This window comes from Heterocephalus glaber, unplaced genomic scaffold (assembly GCF_053883595.1).
Source record: "Heterocephalus glaber isolate CG9 unplaced genomic scaffold, H.glaber_assembly_v1.0 deba00001472, whole genome shotgun sequence".
NCBI lineage: Eukaryota > Metazoa > Chordata > Mammalia > Rodentia > Bathyergidae > Heterocephalus > Heterocephalus glaber.
Window position 1 is genome coordinate 34,545,088 of NW_028258315.1, and position 16,674 is coordinate 34,561,761.

Below are 16,674 nucleotides of genomic sequence, written 5' to 3' on the forward strand. Positions count from 1 at the left end.
AACAAACAATTCCTTTCACAATAGCATCCAGAAAACTGAAATACCTAGGAATCAACCAAACAAAAGAAATTAAAGACCTCTTCTCTGAAAATTATACCACTCTGAAAAGAGAGATTGAAGATGATATCAGAAAATGGAAAGACATCCCCTGCTCCTGGGTAGGAAAAATCAACATAGTGAAAATGGCCATACTTCCAAAACTGCTATATAGATTCAATGCAATCCCAATTGAAATCCCAGCAGTATACTCCCAGACCTGGAGAAAATAATCCAAAAATTCATTTGGAACAAGAAGAGACCTAGAATAGCAAATGCAATTCTAGGCAACAGAGACATGGCAGGGGGTATCACAATTCCCAACTTGAAACTATACTACAAAGCTACTGTGATAAAAACAGCATGGTACTGGCAAAGAAATAGACCTGAGGACCAGTGGAACAGATTAGAAGATGCCCAAACAACTCCAGACACACTCAGTCACCTCATCTTCAAGAAAGGAGCCAAACACCCTCACTGGAGGAAAGATAGCCTCTTTAATAAATGGTGCTGGAAAAATTGGGTTTCAACTTGCCAAAGATTAAAACTAGACCTATATCTCTCACCATGCACTAAACTAAAATTGAAATGGATTAAAGATCTAAATATTAAAACAGAAACACTACATTTGAGAGATCCAAATTAAAACAGTGCTGAGATTCCATCTCACTCCAGGAAGAATGGCTAATATCAAGAAATCAACTAACAACAAATGCTGGTGAGGCTGTGGGGAAAAAGGAATCCTTTTTCACTGTTGGTGGGAGTGTAGACTGGTGGAACCACTGTGGAAATCAGTGTGGAGATTCATCAAAAAACTAGAATTAGAGGTCCCATTCAACCCAGGTTTTCCCCTTCTGGAAATCTTCCTGAAAGAATTAAAAGCATCACACCACAATAATATACGCACATCCATGTTTACAGCGACACAGTTTGTAATAGCTAAATCTTGGAAACAGCCCAAATGCCCACAAATCAAGGAATGGATAAAAAAGATTTGGTTTTAAAATATATAATGGAGTACTACTTGGCCATAAAGAAGGATAAACTTGACACATTTACAGCTAAATGGGTACACCTTGAGACTATATTCTTAAGTGAACTAAATTGGGCATACTTGTATAAATATTGCATTGTCTCTCTGGCGTGAGAAACTGAAAGTGTAAATAAGGACCAAAATGTAAAACAGACAATGTGAAACAGGAAGAAATTATTCAAAAGGAAAGGGGAACTAGAGAGGGAGAAGGGGAAAAAGAAGGAAAGGAAAAGAAAAAAATGAGAAAAGAAGGAAAAAATGGAGGAAAAAAAGCTTTTGTAAATAAGGAGGGGAAGAGAGGTTGGAGAGAAGTGAGAGGATTGGGAAAAAAAGAGGAATCAAGATATACCAGGCACAAGTACAAATTCCTATGATGAATGTGATCATTATGTATATTTAAATTGTACCAATAAAATTAATAAAAAACAAAACAAAAAAACCCAGACACACTAAACCAGCTGGAAGAGAGGTTAGGTAGAACTCTTTTTTTTTTTTTTGGTACCAGAGATCAAACTCAAGACCTTGCACTTGCAAGGCAGGCAGGGGAATCACGGAGCTAAATCCCCGGCCCCAGGTTAGGTAGAACTCTTGAAGACACTGGTGTAGGAAAAGATCTTATGAACAAAACCTCAGTTGCCTGTGAACTAGTACAAACAATCAATAAGTGGGACCTCTTCTTATTAAAAAGCTTCTGCACAGCAAGAGAAACCACCAGCAGTGTGAAGAGACAACCCACAATGTGGGAAAAAAATTCACCTGCTGTTCCTCAGACAAAGGTCTACTATCTAGAATCTATAAAGAACTTAAAAAAATTAGACCTCCCAAATTTAAAGACCCAATACAAAAATGGGCATCTGAAATGAACAGACATTTCTCAGACAAAGAAGTAGAAATAGCAAATAAACATATGAAAAAATGTTCAACATCACTGGTCATTCAAGAGATGCAGATGAAAACTGAGATTCCACCTCACCCCAGAAAGAATGGCTGCTATCAAGAAATCAACCAATAACAAATGTTGGTGAGGCTGTGGGGAGAAAGGAACCCTTCTCCATTGCTGGTGGGAGTGCAGGTTGGTGCAACTACTGTGGAAATCAGTATGGAGATACCTCAAAGAACTAGGATTAGTGGTCTGATTTGACCCAGCTATTCCCCTGCTGGGGATCTTCCCCAAAGAATTAAAAGAATAATACCACAGTGATATATGTGCACCCATGTTCATAGCAGCACAATTCATGACAGCTAAAACTTGGAAACAACCCAATTGCCCATCAGCTGGACACTGGATAAAGAATATGTGGGTTTTTTAATAAAATGGAGTATTAGTCATAAAGAATGACAAACTAGAGACGCTTATAGCTAAAAGGATGCACACTGAGGCCATATTCTTAAGTGAAATAAATAGGACACTCATGTAAATACCAAATAGTTTCTCTAGTGTGAGAAACTGAAAGTGTAAATAAGGACTAAAAGGTATAATAGATAATGTGAAATAGGAAGAAAAGGGGCAAAGGGGAAGGGGAAGTGGGGTAGGGGAAAGAAAAGAAGGGAATGGAATTAATATGAGAAAATGGAAACGAAGTCTTTGTAGATAGGGAAGGGTGGAGGGGTTGAAGGGAGGCCACGGGAATGGGGAAAAAATGAGAACCAAGATGGATTATGTATGTAAAGGTGAAAATTTCCAATGATGAATGTCATTATATTGTACACCTTAAATGTACCAATAAAATTAATTAAAAAGTACTTGTTTTTAACCACTACTATTTGTGATATCAAGGATTGAACTGAGGGCCTTTGCACTGAGCTAAATCCCCAGTCTTTATTCAATTTTTTAACATTTTAAAATACGATCTTATAAATTGCAAAATTGCCCAGGCTGGGCTCAAACTTGCCATTCTTCTGCCTCAGCATCCAGTAGTGCTGGGATTACAAGCAAGAGCCACCATGCCTGGCAGAGGTTCTACTTTAACTGGACATTTCAAACCTTTATTGATGCAAATAAACAATGCTCTAATTTCTAAGAAGCAATAATGGATCATTTCCAGATTGTAGAAGAGACCCCCTCACCACAGACAGAATACCTCAGGTAACAGTGACTCTGGCTGCTCGAGTTGGAACAGAAATCTGGGGAAGGCAGGACAGGCCCTGGTGGTCCCCAATCCCTCTGGCTCAGAGGACCTGTTCTGTCCTGTAGTCTTTCAGAACTGCACAGTTCAACCGCTCAACCCACCAGCTTCGCTCCCTAGAATCTCAACATGTAACTCATTTGCTGGCTTTAGGAAAGGTTCCCAGGTGTCCTGGAAGTCCACCCATTCTCCACAGCTTCTGCACAGCCCAAATCACCAGCAAGCAAAGTCACCTCAGGGTTGTATTTTCCCTCAGAAAATATTCTGGCAAAGAAAGGACAGGGAAGGGAAGCCAGCACTTTCTTCGGAGAAAGCTTATTTTCTGAGGTACTCTGGTAACTAAGATCAAACCCACTGAGTGGGGTCTGTCACTCTATATCCTGGGAGAGGAGTGAGCTACAGGGCAGGTGGCTCTTCCATGGCTTCCCATGGACTGAGACATCCTAGGCACCTGCCACACTCCTAACCTTTCCCTCTTCTGCCTTGTTCCTCCAGAGCCTTCTGACCACACAGCACTTTATGAGATGTCCCATGTTTCCAGGCCAACCTTGCTCTGTGCAGAGTGAACCCAATGACCCCTCCTCAGGGACACAAGGTGCTTAGTGAGAAGGTGACTGTCAATACCTGCATGATGGATTAAAGCCTTTCCTTCCATCACCACCTCATGTCTATATACTGCTAGAAGGTGTTTGATGCATTTCTAACCACTTACATTTCTAACAAACAGGACCCAAAAGGTCCTTACCTTTGTTAACTCCTAGCCTCTTAAAAATGGATTACAGTGAAACACTTCATGGCCCAGACAGTGCCTCCTCGGATTTTTACATGCCTGACTTGGTGGTTTTGAAACTATGTCTCATATTTTGGATAACAGTAGGGCAGTCCTGCCATCAGAGACCAACATGCATATGTTCTCTGGAAGGTCCCCATCTGCTTCATTCAAATGGTTGTTCTAGGTAAACTACCCTGGTTTGGAAGATGCCAGGCTATTCATTTAAAATAGACCAATCTAAACTATGTAATGAGAAAAGATACATAATTGTTACTAATAATCATTGTACTATGGTTTAAATCCAAAATGTCCCCTGAGAAATCTAACATGTCCAGAGGTGAGGGTCTTGGGAGTTGCCTGGACCGAAGGGTACTGTACGCATCAGTGGATTAATCCATTGATGAATTCATAGCTGAATGTACTGTTAGGAGGTGAGGGCTAGCTGGAGGCAGGTCACTGGGGGCATGCCCTGGAAGGGTGCATTTCCTGGCTCCTGCCTTCTGCTTTCTGGCTGCTTTACGGTGAGCAGCTTTCCTCTACCATCCCCTTCTACCATGCCATCTTTGCCCTAGAGACAGCCGACCAAGGGCTGAAACCTGTGAAAACTGTGAGTCAAAAATAAACTGCTCCTCCTTTAAGTTGTGGGTGTTCAGTATTTTGTCCTAGTGGGCAAGTGACCAAGAGATGGTAAATGTTATGTGCCTGGTTACTGAGTCTCTGATTGAGAACTAGCCCCACATGCTTATTAGCCTCAAGTACCATCCAAATCCACTTTACCACTGCTCAGAGAACATAGGAGATTTTGAGCCTTAAACTCTAACCCTTGAGCAGGCTCCTTCATTTCCAGAAAGCCTCTACCCACTGAAATACATGTCAAGAAGATAAGGATCATGGATTTCAGATTAGGACAGTAATAGGACTGAAAGAACAGCTAGGAAGATATGGCTGTCATGCTAAATAAATCATCATATTTTCCACTCTTACTCAAATGTTGGATCACAGAACTTGGAAAAATTAGGAAGCATTTTATAGGGTGTCTACTGCACATCTGGAACTCTGGTACAAACCCCTATAGAAATCGGGGGTGGGTGCTAGCAGCCCTGCCTGACATTTGCACAGGCTGACTGAACCAAGCAGGGAATGCTTTGGCTTTGTATGTAAGGAATTAAAATGGCAACCCCTTCTTCTCCATTTTCCAAAGGATCCCCATGTTCTTTATCCTCCTTCTCCTGCAAAGAGCTGGGTTTGAAACATGAACACATTACACATGCAGGCCCTGAAGAGACAAAGATTAGTTCCTTTACTTTAGACTAGATGGTAGCTATAGATAAAGCTTAGTTATCCTGATTACAGGACAAGATCTAATGAATCCCAGGTAAACCTGGGACATAACAATGTCAAGGAATCTGAATGAAAACCACTACCATCACTCCCAACAAAAACAGATTAAAAACAGCTATCATTTCTCTGACTCTGCAGTTTACCTGATACCACAGAAGGTGATTTTTTTCCTTTTTCTTCTCTTTTTTTTGCAGAACTGGAGATTGGACGCAGAGCCTTTGTACTGAACTACATCCCAGAGCATTTATTTCAAGACAGTTTTTGCTAAATTGCTCAGTTGCCCAAAGTGAGCTCGAACTTCCAATCCTCCTGCCTCGGCCTCCTGAGTTCTGAATTACAGGCATGTACTACCATGTGTGGCTGTGCTGAACATTCTTTTTAGACTGATAATAGTTATTTCAGTGTTCTGCTACCACGTATGCTTACACTCCACTGCTGGGAAAAAGCAAAATCTGAAGGTAAGACATGCTGTGTGTGTAACTCTTCCCTCTACAAGGGTAACTGATGAAAATCTTTTCAGAGCCTCAGAAACAGCAAGAACATGTTGGCGCATCTTGACCTGTATCCAGCTTTGAAAAGTCATTTTAGAAACTGTTGTTGGAACAGTTTTACCCCTAAGGTACTGAAGATTGGACTTAGGGCCTTCACACTGAGCTATATGCACAGCCCTTTTTAAAATTTTGAGACAGGGTATTGCTACATCACTAAGTTTTCCAGTCTGGCCTCGAACTTGCAATCCTCTCTAGAGCCTCCCAGGGAGCTGGGATTACAGGTACGCACCACCACACTCAGCTGCATCTGCACATTCTTTCCCAACAGAACATTCAATTGCTACAAGCCTGGCCCTTGCCTCAAACAATGAATGAATGCCACACTCTTACCTTTCTCGTGAGTGGCACTTCGATGGGCACAGGGACCACTTCAGCCAGCAGGCAGCCATAGAAAGCAACCATGAAAGCAGCAGGGTCATTGTTGGGGAACACAAGCGCCACCTGGAAGAAGGGCCAGACAGGGAGGAATTCCAAAATTAACAGGGTCCTCCACTTTCTAAGACCTCATGGCAGAATTCACCTTTCCTCAGAGGGCAGGAATAAACTCTAAGAAAGGAAGGATCCTATAATAAAAATGGAGGGCTTTATGTAATATGTATTTTATGGATGCACATTGAAGCCATATTCTTCTTAAGTGAAATAAACAGGACATACATGTATAAATACCAAATAGTTTCTCTGGTGTAAGAAACTGAAAGTGTAAATAAGGATCAAAATGTATAATAATGTGAAATAGGACGAAAAGGGGAAAAGGGGAAGGGGAAGTAGGAGGGGTAGGGGAAAGGAAAGAAGGGAATGGAATTAATACGAGAAAATGAAAAAAATGGAAACAAAGTCTTTGTAAATAGAAAGGGGTGGAGGGGTTGAGGGAGGGCAGGGGAAGGGAGAAAAAAATAAGAACCAAAGTATATCATGTAAAGGTACAAAATTTCCAATGATGAATGTCATCATACTGTATACCTAAAATGTACCAATAAAATTAATGAATAAAAAATGCATTTTAGTAAGGGGTATTTAATAAATACCTCCCACTTTATTTGAAAGACAGTAACAATCGCCATCTATAATACTCTTACCAGAGTACAACTACCTTTATTTTTGCATATTACCTTCCAAATCCATATACTTTTACATAAATTAGAGTGTACACAGTAATTATTTTTACTGTTTTCAATGAACTTTACAAATAGTTCTTTGTAGTTTGACACCATCGTCATAACTGTAATTAAATGGTTGTAAAATTACTCTGTAGGCTCTGGGCTGAGTGCCTGGGAGCCAGACCCAGAGAGGGCTCAATAAAGATCCCATGGGACTTTTGAGCTCTGAGATTTTATGTGAAGTTTTGGCCTCTGTAAGCCTTAGTTATCTCATATGAAAAACCAGAACACTGACAGAAACTGTATCTTAGTGTTGTGATAAAGTTCAAATGAGAGAATGTACGTAAAGAGCTTAACGTGACACCTGACACACTGCACATACCTGTGTAAACTACTAGTAGCATTAAAGGTTATTAGTCCTGATAGCTGCAGCAATAACAGTTAACTAATCTTGCACGTGCACAGATTCTAGTCACCTACTGCTGCAAATTTTCAATGAGTAACTACCTACACATGGCTTTCAGCCAGCCACCCTCTGTCGAGTTTAACCAATTTCAGAATAATCATGGAGTCTTACAAGTATGGATAATATACATTACCAGCAAATAATATTGATAAGAAATAATGGATATGATTTCTCAATATTTCCTAATAGTCTTTAAGAGTACTGTATAGTGATGATCATTTTTCCATGTAATCAGTTTTTCATTACCCTTACCTATCTGTTAGTGTTTTGGTATGTTCCTTATTATTTGAATGAATTTTTAATGTTTGACAGCATTCCTTTTTACATTTATTTCATCCAATTTCCCCATAACTTTTAAATTAACCTGGACTTAATTTTAGTACAGTCATGCATTCTGAGAAATTTGTTGTTAGGCAATTTCACCATTACAAAAACATCACAGAAAACACTTATAACAGATTAAGATGGCTACAACTCTACTGGGCAGTAGATCTCTTATGAGATCACTGTCATTTACACAGGCTGTTATTGACTGAAACATTGTCAGGTGGCTCATGACTGTATTTGGAGTGTAGCTAATTTAAAGTATGTTCAACTTGCTCTTTTAAAAAAAAAATATGGAACGCTTCATGAATTTGCATGTCATCCTTGCACAGGGGCCATGCTAATCTTCTCTGTATCGTTCCAATTTTAGTATATGTGCTGCAGAAGCAAGCACTCAACTTTACCCCAATGCACCATCTTAAGTAAAGCTCTCTATTCTTGGGAGTTAGTAAAGCTTCCTTTGTCATACAGTTTTAGTAGACTATTTCTTGATTCCCACTGTGTTTATTTCAACAGAAGTTCCTCTCATATGTTGCCGTAGCCATTAGTATTATTCTCCTTTCTGGACAATTAAGTTACAAGTTTTCATAGACACATAAATCCCTTGATTTAGCACCCATGTATCATTTTTGCACTACCTAATTTTGGAATTCCAATTATTTACTTTAAGATGTTCTAATCAGAAGTTATTAATTTTAGTACAAACTGATAAGGCATTCTACTTTATCTCAATATCTAAGCAAGGAGGTAGCACACAAGGATTGAAATGGCAGCTGAGAAGGAAGTGGGCTGTATCTTAAATTTGGTCATGCTGGCAAGTGAGCAATCTAGAATAGCTGAAGGAAATGAAAGCAAATCAAGTTGGGAATTATATGATGATGTTATTTCCATATGGCCTTCTTGCAGTTTTTATCAACTAGAAAGTTTAGAGAAGGAATAAAAAGATTTATTTATGCATACAAACCACAGTCAAGGACTTTTAAAAACTCTTTGAGGTTTGTGTTAGCTACAAGTGTTCTGCCTCCCTTTGACTGAGTGCTGACATCATGTTTTTCATATTGTGATATGACGAAGAAACAACATTCAATTAAAAGTTGGCAGGTTACCACTGCTGTATGACTTCTTCCCCTGAAAGGAGACCAAAAGGCTCGACGAAGCTGACCAAACAAACCACAGCAGAAAATCCACAAGACAAAGTTTCAACCAGAACTGATGCTTGTACCCACTCACAAAGGGACAGTTAAACACAAGCTTGTTAGTCTTCGCAGGAAACTAATTCTAGAGCTGAAGTCCTCATCAAGGGCAGACAAAGGAGACAAAGGAGTAAGTGACATTCCCAGAGCCAGCCTGTGGATCAATCCTTTCCAGAGAAGTGATTCAGGTCTGGCTCCTGTTCCAGTAATCAGAGCATCTGCTCAGAGGAAGATTGATTTCGTCCAGAATTTAGAATCCCTCCAGTTTATCACTATTTAAAATATCATGCTGATGGGGCTGTATTTTAGAACTTTGCAGAGTTGTACTGAAATATGATTAAATGTCATGTTACAGAGTATAGTGAAAAAACACAGAATGTAAAATTGTACACTATTGCATGCTGTCAACAAAAGCAATGGATAGAAAAAGGTCAAATACCTAAAGGATCTTTCAGAATCAAAATTAATTTTTATTATGTTTATTGTTTTTTCTTTTGGTACCAGGGATCGAACTCAGGTCCTTGTGCTTGCGAGGCAGGCAGTGAAACCACTGAGCTAAATCCACGGCCCTTTATTATCTTTTAATATCACTTTTATTAAGTTTTCCTCTAACATCTGAATCAGTCAGATCCTGTTGTAGTCGTAAACCATAAAAATGCTTCTTTTCTTTAAAAAGTTTCTTTTCATTCCATTCTGTATGTATTCCTTTGCTATTTTAGTATAGCTAATTATCCAGAGCACACAGACATCAAGAAATCAGGAGACAAAAGCCCACACTCCTGAATGTGTGCAAGCCTTTAACATCAAATTGATTCCCATTTTATTCCTAAACTTTCCTTCCAAGACACTGTATACCAAACTCTACTATCTAAATGAATGCCCTTTTCTTCCCTTTGCACACCACGGACCTTCCCTTTTGAGCCTCTCTTCACACTATTCCTGGTACAAATTTACTTTTTTCTGCCTGAGAAGGCTTCTGTGATCCTATATATGCCCCAAAATGAAAAGAACCTTTTTCTCCTCCAATAATTCAATTATATCTTTCATTTTAGGGGGAGAACCTGTATCACTTTCAATTTTTTACTTACATATTTTTGGAGACAAGTGTCTCAACTATGTTGTCCAGGCTGGTCTTGAACTCATCCTCCTGCCTCAGCCTCCCAAATACCTGTGATTACAGGTGTGTGGTATGGTACTTGATTACCTTCCAGTTTATACAAAAGTTAATTATCAATGTGTTTTTATTATATTTTTTTATACTGAAAAGCAGTATAACAGGCAGACTTAAAGGCAGACTTCATGTGTGATGCATCCTTTTTCCATGTCTCCCACTACAAAATACCATTCAATGGAGGCATTATAATGTCTTTTTGAAGTCCAACAAGGTATTCTCCACACTGTGTTAGCAGTAAACCACAGGAAAAGTGCTTATACTTTTTATGCTGAAGACTTAATGCTCATTATTATGAGGAAAATATTTTATTGGAAATTGGTTTTCAAAGGGCATAAAGAAACCTGTTCATTAGAAGAGGAGGTTTATATCACTTGATTTCTGTAACTCACATGCTTCTATAATAATGACTTGTGCACATTTGCCAGATACTATCCACACGGAGTCTTTAAAGTTTTCAAAAGTAGCTCACTCACGCCAAACAAATAATCAGTTTACATACCTTGTCCTATCAAAATTGTGCCTCCATTACCCCACTAACATCTTAGCTGAACACAGAGGACTTACACTGTAATTATTATTGGACAGAAACTTAAAAAATCGCTGAGATTGTGAACCAAGTACAGATAAGGGCAATATTAAATTACAATCAACTTTTTGTGCTAAAATATATGCAAAATTTGTGCTAAAATTTATGATTTTATCCAATTTAAGTGTACAGTTGAATGGCATTAAGTACAATCACACTATTGTAGGTTCATCAACAGCATCCACCTTAAGAACCTTCCTACCTTTCCAAATTGAAACTGCATTAAACAGTAACTTCCATTCCTCCTCCTCCAGCCCATGGCAATCTCCATTTTCTGTCACCAAGAATCAACGTCATTTAAACAGAATAATATAGTACTTGTATTTTTGTGCCTGGCTTATTCCCCTTAACTTAATGTCTTCAAGGTTCATCCATATAGCATATGGAAAGGAAATTCTATTTTTTTAAAAGCTAAATGATATCCCATTGAATGTAGGTACCACAGTTGGTTAACCCACTCATCTGTCAATAGCCATTAAGGTTCCTTCCATTTTTTCACTTAATAATGCTGCTATGAACAGAGATATACAAATATCTGTTTGAGACCTTCTTTCAATTATTTTGTTTTTTAAAAAAACTCTTTTATTGGTACATTTTAGGTATACAATACGTTTACATTCATCATTGGGTGTTTGTACCTGTACATGATATATCTTAGTTCTTATTTTTTTCCCCATTACCTGTGCGCCCTTCACCCCCTCCACCCTTCCCTATTTACATAGATTTTGTTTCCATTTTTTTTTCTTTTCTCATTATTTTTCCTTATCCTTCTTTCCTTTCCCCTTCCCCTCCTACCACCCCTACACCTTTGGACCTTTTCCTATTTAAAATTATCAATTATTCATTTTAATCATTTTAATCCTTATTTACACTTTCAGTTTCTCATACTAGAGAAACTATTCAGATTTTAAACGTGTGTCATATTTATTTCACTTAAGAGTATGGCCTCGATATGCATCCATTTAGCTATAAATGTTCAATTATTTTCACTCTATACCCCAAAATGGAATTGGTGGATCAAGTGGTAATTCCATACATAATTTTGTGAGTAACCACTATCTTCCACCTTCCCACCAGCAGTGGACTAGGATTCCATGTAAGAAATTCTCACATCTTTCCTAACGCTTGCTACTTTTTGTGTTCTGTAAAGATACATTCTTTTTTTTTTTTGGTACCGGGGATCAAACTCGGAAGATCCATTCTTCTTATATGAAGTGATATTTTACTGTGATTTTGATTTGGAATTCTCAAATCAGAAATGATGAGCATATTTTCATTTGCTTACAGTCATTTTTAAGTTTTCTTTAGAAAAATATCTATTCAAGTCTTTTGCCCATTTTTTAAAACTGGAATTGTTTCCAGTGTGGTTCAGTTGTAGGACTTCTTTATATATTCTGAATGTTAATGTGATTTGCAAACATTTTCTCCCATTTTGCAGGTTGCCTTTTTTGTTCTCTAGATAATGCCTTTTGGTACAAAAAAGTTTTTAATTTTGAGCAAATACAATTTATTGTTTCTTTTGTTGTCTTTGCCTTTGGTGTCTTATCCAAATCATCATGGCCAAATCCAACATCATGATGTTTTTCTCTATTTTCTTCTGAGCATTGTGTCATTTTAGCCTTTATATTTTAGATATCTGGTCCATTTGAGATTTTTTTAAATGGTGTTAAGTAAGGGTCCACTTCACTCATATACATGAGGACATTCTATTTTCTGAATCCTGCTTGTTGAAAAGACTTCTTTTCTCATTGAATATTTCAGTATCCTGTTGAAGTAATTTGATTTTCTGTTTTCTCTATTCTGTTCCACTAGTCTCTATGTCTGTTTTTAGGCTAGTACTACACTACTGTGATAATCATAGCTTTGTAGTAAATTTTATAATTGGAAAGTATTACACCTAAAACTTTTGAAAGTTAAGAGACTAAATTTATTCAATAAAAAATTGGAAAGAAGCATAAGCCACCACAATATTCTGAAGCTGTAGCAATTTTTTGAAAACTTCCATAACAGGCTGATGTATTTACAACATCTCTTAAGCAAAGCAAAGCTCACATTCTTGTTGAGTTCTGGCATCCTATATAATGTTTTTATATAATTTATCAGCAGTCCTAAGGTGTATCTAGGCATCTAAATTACCTAGCAATATGTAGGGAAAAAAAGGCAGTATATTTAAAGGCAAGAAAACTTGATTCTATACAAAGTTCCACATCTAAATTGGGATGTAAAGTTTTGCTCAAGTATAACATTGGAATGAAAATCTAGTACCTGTCCTCTGTTACTGCCTGGTTGCTATTAGAATAAAATGAAAATGTGTGTTCCAATGGAAGGCAAGAGCTTATATTAAGAAATTTAACACTGGGGGGAAAAAACTGTAGTGATGGTTTGATCCAGGATTGTCTGTCTCACTAATGTAAAACACATTTTGAATATAATTATCCTGCCTGCCCTGGTCAGTGATACAAGCACCTTTCAAATTAGGAGACTGCATATGACAGTGATTAACAACATGGGTGACAAAGGCTGACAGAATGGGTATGAATGCTGGCCATGTACCTTCACCTGGTAAGATACTTACCCTCTCTAGGCTGAAGGGCCTTGTGCATAAGATCAAAGAAAAACTACATGACTCACCCAGCTGTTGTGAAGATTAAATGACATTTTGTAATGTAGTTGTTCCTGGTTCTTAGTAAACATGAAGAAAGCTTTACATAGTAATAGTAGGAGAATGGGCTGAACATTGGGATTTTAAATCAGAAGGTGTATTTCCTACAGAAGGCAACAATTTACAGATCTAATAATTTAAACTGCACATACCCTGTCTCCAGGCCGCACCATAGGTTCTTGCTTTGTACCTAATTTATGCAGAATGTTGTAAGCAACCTTCATACTTCTTGTCCATAGTTTACCTATCAAAACAAAGTATAAAAACATAATTACCATTTACACATGCATTTTCAGTTCTGTTCAAATGTGCACATTAAACTTATCTCAGGAGTATTCTCCATCTGAAAGTCTAATGTATATGGATACATTCTGCTTCCACTACATGGGGTCTGCAAGTAATTAAGAAGGGACTGTCACAAAAAAGGGCAACAGCTTGGCAAGACTAGAAACTGGAAATAAAAGCAGAAAAGCATTAGAGGTTTTAAAAACAAAACTTCAGGAGAGACAGAAAGCAAATAATAAATAAAAACCCAATGTTGGCCATCTTCTGCCTTTTGTGTAACCTGCTGACAGGCTGTGTGGTCCCAAGGCTCTTATCTTATTAGTTACCAGTATACAGCCAGAGGAACAGGGCAAGGTCTTCAGACTCCTCTCTCAGAGATAAAGTTTACCCACTGATTTTAAGTTCCTGGAATCAAGATGAGGAATAAGCACCAACAATTCTGACTCATCAAGAGAAATCTGAATATCTCAATGAGGTCCTAACCAAGCAAAAATTCCACTTGGCGTGTAAAGTCTGTATAGGAAAACCAGAGACTTTTCATTATAGATGTTATAAGGAATATTTCCAGGGAGTAAGCTACGCGAGAGCCAACACAATAGCAACACTGATTTTTTTTGTACCCAACGACATGTATCTTTCATTAATGGGCCCTGTCTTATATAATTATAATGAGCATAAAAATAGCTCTGATAGGTCATTCAAAAAACTCAATTCCATGTCTTCTCCAAGGCCGAAGTTTCTCAACTTCAAATTTACCTAAGCCAAGGATCTTGGAGCTATGAAAGAGGAATCCATGGGTTTAAAGATAATGGTATGCATTTTGAATTATCTTTAAGTTTTGAACTCCTGAAAAAATTATCACAAAGTAGTATTAAAAACAAAACTTTTAAAAGCTTTAAAGCTTTTTTCCTAAAAGTTTTAAAGAGCTTTAGAAAAAAGCAAGCTCTAAAGGACTTGCCTATTTTCAATTCTTGACCTTGTGCCCCTGCCAGATTCTTCAGCATTATCCAGGTGATGGTGAACAGTTGGAGATGGAATAAAAATGACTGTACAATCGGAAAGGCGTTCTTGAACACAAAAGCCTTTTATAATCTACTCTCAGAGACTCAGATGCTAAGAATTTTTCAGAAGTAGTCAAGGTGTTAGATGTTATGTTAATGCAAGAATATAATAAAGAACAATTTTATTTTTAATATTTTCCTACTGTAATGCAAAAAGTAAAATAAAGAACTTTTTTGGTTGAATTTTGAAAATCTTGAATTTTTCCTAATTAATATTGGAATTACAGCTATCTAAATTAGTGTTGTTACTGTTTACCAAGGACAGGGTTTATCAATTTATCTCCCCATTATCAGAGAGCAAAGGCAATGTTTTGTTTGCTCCAATTCCAAAGACAAATTCTGGTTTGTAGTATGTATACAATGTTTCTTGGTTTCATTAATGACACAAGCAAACTTCAACACAGCTCAAAATTATGTTAAGCATTTTAGCATGATTCCTGAATGCTTAATTACTCGATGTAAGCCTTTATTCATGTCTCTCCCACCATTTTTAAATCTTCATCTCAATACTACAGTTCTCAAGATTGGCTCCTTCAAATTCATTTAGTGTTTTGAGTTTTTCCCCTTATAAACAGTCATCAGCCCATTAGAAATAACTCAGAGTGACTTTTTCCCCTAAATATTTTGTGCATTCAGATTTCTTTAATGTGAACAATGTTAAGGAACTATTAAAGTTCAAGAATTAGAATTCATTGTAACTGAAAAAATTCAATGTGTTATAAATGAATAAACCAATTACATCAATTAGCACCACTACAGTTTATCCAAGTTTCAACTTAATTCCCAGCTAAGAATCTTAAAGTCAGTATCATAAATTTACACAACAGAATTGTAGTTTCAATAGTCATTAAAGACTAAAATAAACACAAACCTTTTGCAAAATTCTTGAAATGTACTTAATATTTTACACCTTGCATTTTTCACAGACAAAAGACAATGAGTTAAGCTGTTGATTAGAGAAGATGTAACAGTTACTTACTGATAAATATGTGAAAAGGGGGCCGGGGATTTAGCTCAGTGGTTTTGCTGCCTGCTGAGCAAGCGCAAGGACCCGAGTTCGATCCCCCGTACCATAAAAAAAAAAAAGACTTGGGTTCCATTCCCAGGACTGCCACCAAAAAAAAAAAAATTCCAAATATGTGAAAAGGATGAAGCATTATTTTACTACACATGAATTTTAACTTCATGTGGATTTGAATGAGGAACAGGCAACCACACAGTGGTTGGGGCAGGTGGGGCAGGTGGGGTAGGTGGGGTAGGTGGGTAAAAGGGGAGGGACTCAGAGCTACTATGGAACACAAAGGCCATAAAATTGCAGTGGGAGCTAGAGAAGATATGTCATTAAGTACACAAAATATGAAAAAGGTTGCAGAAAACCCAGTGCTTTTCTAGTTCAGGTATCTACATTACCTGAAACATCTGGAGTAAAAGTCAAGAAAAGAAACAAGGAAAGATGAGAAGACAAGCATGAGCATTTGCTTGGTAGAAAAACAAAATAAATTTAGAGATACTAAAAACTAAGAGGAGACAGAAGACATTTTAAAGTTTCTTCTAGGTAAGGCATTATAAAGAGAAGTTAACTGTATAGCACAGTTTATTTTTATTAAGATTATGAATTTCATGAATAGTCTTTACTAGGCTATTTTCACGGGTAAGTGGAAGACACAAGTATAAAATTTGTCATAAGTTTATTGATGACTTTCATTTTTCATCTGTTTTTTCTATTAAAGATCTTAAGCCTCTCATCTGGGAATTCTGTTTCCCTATGACTTGGCAGAACCAAAATGTTGTGTTTGAGGGTAAACTTCAGGCATTTAAACAGTACAGTTATTCAGCATTAGAACAATTCCAATTCAATGAACATTTTTTTCTGACTCTTCTGCAATGTTCAATCATTGCTTTATCTAGTTTAATGTTTCTACATAAATAACACTTTGGTATAGTATTGTACCAGCAATACTCATCTT

At 37.3% G+C, this 16,674-nt stretch overlaps 1 protein-coding gene and 1 non-coding gene across 7 annotated transcripts in view; both read right to left on the reverse strand.

Annotated features, from left to right (window-relative positions):
* The window catches only part of Dip2c (DIP2 acetate--CoA ligase C (putative)), a 436,072-nt gene that overhangs the window by 112,141 nt on the left and 307,257 nt on the right, over positions 1-16,674 (reverse strand). For all 6 annotated transcript variants that reach the window (XM_013075790.3, XM_004854585.3, XM_004854586.3 and 3 more), the window contains 2 exons: positions 13,514-13,605; positions 6,190-6,300 (listed from right to left, as the gene is read on the reverse strand). In XM_013075790.3, the coding sequence (XP_012931244.1) occupies positions 6,190-6,300; positions 13,514-13,605 (203 nt within the window). The remainder of the gene's footprint in view (positions 1-6,189; positions 6,301-13,513; positions 13,606-16,674) is intronic.
* LOC147826313 (U6 spliceosomal RNA) lies at positions 8,034-8,140 on the reverse strand. Its single transcript, XR_015439631.1, has one exon. It is a non-coding gene; the product is annotated as a U6 spliceosomal RNA (small nuclear RNA).